The sequence below is a fragment of the Buceros rhinoceros genome, unplaced genomic scaffold (genome assembly GCF_000710305.1).
Source record: "Buceros rhinoceros silvestris isolate BGI_N320 unplaced genomic scaffold, ASM71030v1 scaffold1996, whole genome shotgun sequence".
Classification (NCBI taxonomy): domain Eukaryota; kingdom Metazoa; phylum Chordata; class Aves; order Bucerotiformes; family Bucerotidae; genus Buceros; species Buceros rhinoceros.
This window is the reverse complement of record NW_010417910.1, coordinates 88,846-91,455: the sequence shown is the minus strand read 5'-3', so window position 1 is coordinate 91,455 and position 2,610 is coordinate 88,846. Positions and strand designations below refer to the sequence as shown.

The 2,610-nt window shown below is 41.2% G+C and overlaps 1 protein-coding gene across 1 annotated transcript in view; it reads left to right on the top strand.

Moving 5' to 3' along the window:
• Nucleotides 1–163: 163 nt before the first annotated feature.
• Nucleotides 164–2,610, top strand: part of LOC104495352 (kinesin-like protein KIF26B) — a gene marked incomplete at its 5' end in the record, with an annotated part of 67,323 nt that continues 64,876 nt past the window's right edge. The window contains 2 exon segments of the mRNA XM_010138312.1: nt 164–262; nt 539–588. Coding sequence (XP_010136614.1) covers nt 164–262; nt 539–588 — 149 coding nt within the window.

Genomic DNA, 2,610 nt, shown 5'->3' with positions numbered 1-2,610 from the left:
ATATTAATTTTACATATATACTCAGAAAATGCATATTTTTTAAAAAAATAGTTATATATATTCAAATATGCACAAACATATGCATAAAATACATACATATACAAAAATGTAAAGGAACCCTGTTGAGTAAACCTAAACAGTACAGCTCTGATTCTGTTTTCAGGTGTAGCATTGCACATTGGGAGTAGCATTGTGGAATTCAATGACTGTAGAACACATTCAAGTACAGAACAAATCTTTGTAGGCAGGAACTGGAATCCAGGTAAGTAAATGGGGGTCCTGTTGGATTGAATAGCTGTCAGATGAAACACTGTGAACTCACAGAAGAAAACGTGTTTAAAAATACTTCCAGCATCAACAGAAATAAGAGGTGAAGTTATATCCAGGAAAAGCCACAATAATGATGCAGGACAAGGGACTTTTTCTTTTATTCTCTCTCTTCACGCTTAAGACAGGGTAATTCTTTCTGAGTTCAGCCAGATTTGCATGAGTGTAAAATTGTATGAAAATTAGGCCCAGGTTGTTTGTTTATCCACAGCATATGTCTTAAGAGACTGCTTTCGTGTTTCCCTGGAGGAACACTCAGAGGTGCGTCTAAGGCTGGGTGCTGCCAAGATCTGTTCACTGGGATTCAAATAAGAATTTCTGGCAGACTGAGTGGTCCCATTAATCACAAGTGGTATCTCTTAAACCCTTCAATTATGAGAGATTAGTGGGAAACTGTAGCATTGGCCTAAAGGAGTAATGACACATAGGAAGTGAAGCAGAAAACCCACTTTCTTCTTTTTAAGGAGAAGTTCAATTTACAGTTTATTTAAATATAAATTGCAGGCATAAAGTATTAGAGTTCTTAAACTTCACTCTTCAGTTAGTTTCAAATTAACCATACTCAATTTCTGGCTTCCCCAGAGCAGCACTGTGATCTTCAGCCTGTCTGTTCCTTAAATTGAACAGAAGTCTTTTTAGATGTGTTAAGTTCCTGCGCTATCCCCATAGCTGGCTGAGTTACATTCACCCATCCCCGTGCTACCTCCCCTGTGGCTGGATTGCAGGGGCCAGCACAGACTCTGAGCCTCCCCCCTGCTACCCCCAGCCATAAATTGCATGAAGGACTGTGAAATGGCAGAGCAGGAGGCCGTGGTCTCCCATCGTTTTTACTGCTCTAGTTTTGTTGATTTACTCTTGCTGTAACCACTACTGGGAAACGCTTTGCACTAACCCTTGGGTTTAGGTTACATGCATAACAATGTTTAATAACGGAGTGCCTGCCTAGTGGTAACTGCCAGTCCTCTGAGGCTGGGTAGCGACTGATTGTATCGGTATGCCTTGCCGTGAAGTAAGCCACCACTCAGCCCCTTATACAGGTGGGGAATGTGAAACAAATTCATCACTAGTTCAGAATCGCACTGCATCTGAGGCACAGCCCTTAGGAGGGATCCTAGGTCCCCAATCTCAGCCTGATTCCCCGACCACAAGCCTGCCTGTCTCCTCAGAAGACAGATCTAGCACAGATGTTTTAAAACCTATGGACATGTATTTTGCACAGTCGGGATCTAATTGTCTCCCCAGTTAATGTACTGTAAATCAGGAGTAATTTGAAAGAGTTATACTGGTGAGAAACTGGTCTGGAAGAATACTCTAGGGTCTGCAAATTACCAGATAAATTCAAATAATTGATTGCTACTACTTGTGTTCAGTGTCTGTCACACTCGTGTCCACCTTTATTTTTGCTAGCATGTGATTTTTGCTGGAGACTGTCACACAGTGCTACTGAGGTAGCACTAGGGTCTGTACTGCCCAGGAAAAGCTTTTTTATTATGCTTACAGCAAAATGAATAACTTCAGACAGCCTATAGTATATACACCTACATTTCAAATCATCATTTAAAGATGCTTGTGGTGGTATAGAGAAAGCAAGAAGCATTTGTGGAGTGCAGCTCATCTTCTCCGAAAGGCTGGTCTGTTGAACAGACCATGTGACTTAAGTGCCAGGAGTGCCTTTTTCTCTCAATTGTGCACAAAGGGGTCAGAAAAGTGGCTTGGATGGAGACAGCTCCTGCAGGCTGGTCTAAGTGGAGGTGAGAGGAATTATGTGTGATAAACTGTGCCAAGGCGCACAGATGTCTTCATGCAAGCTGCAAACAACCGAGCTTCAGAGTGAAAAGGGGTCCAGCTATCAGGATACCCACATGTAATCAATGTGGTGTTCCTCTGCCCTAACACACATGACTATGATCTTTTCCAACCTAAATGATTCTATGAGTCTGTGTAGATGTGGTACTTAGGGACACGGTTTAGTGGTGGACTTGGCAGGGCTAACTTAATGGTGGGACTCGATGTTTTTACAGGTCTATGATTCTGTGATTATATGAACCATTAAGTCTCAAAACAGTGCACAGGAAATACAATGGTTCATAACAATAGCAGTATTTTTTTTCTTGAGAGGTGTCTTTATTTGCCAGAGATGAGGAGCTAAATGGTCAGGAATATATGCTGTTATACAACTCCTGGGAGTTCTGAGTTGAGTTTGTTTTTTTATAATGGTTCATTCAGTTTATCTTGATGCTAGTAAATTTGTAGAATTTCAGTCAAATTGGTCTTTTATTCCAG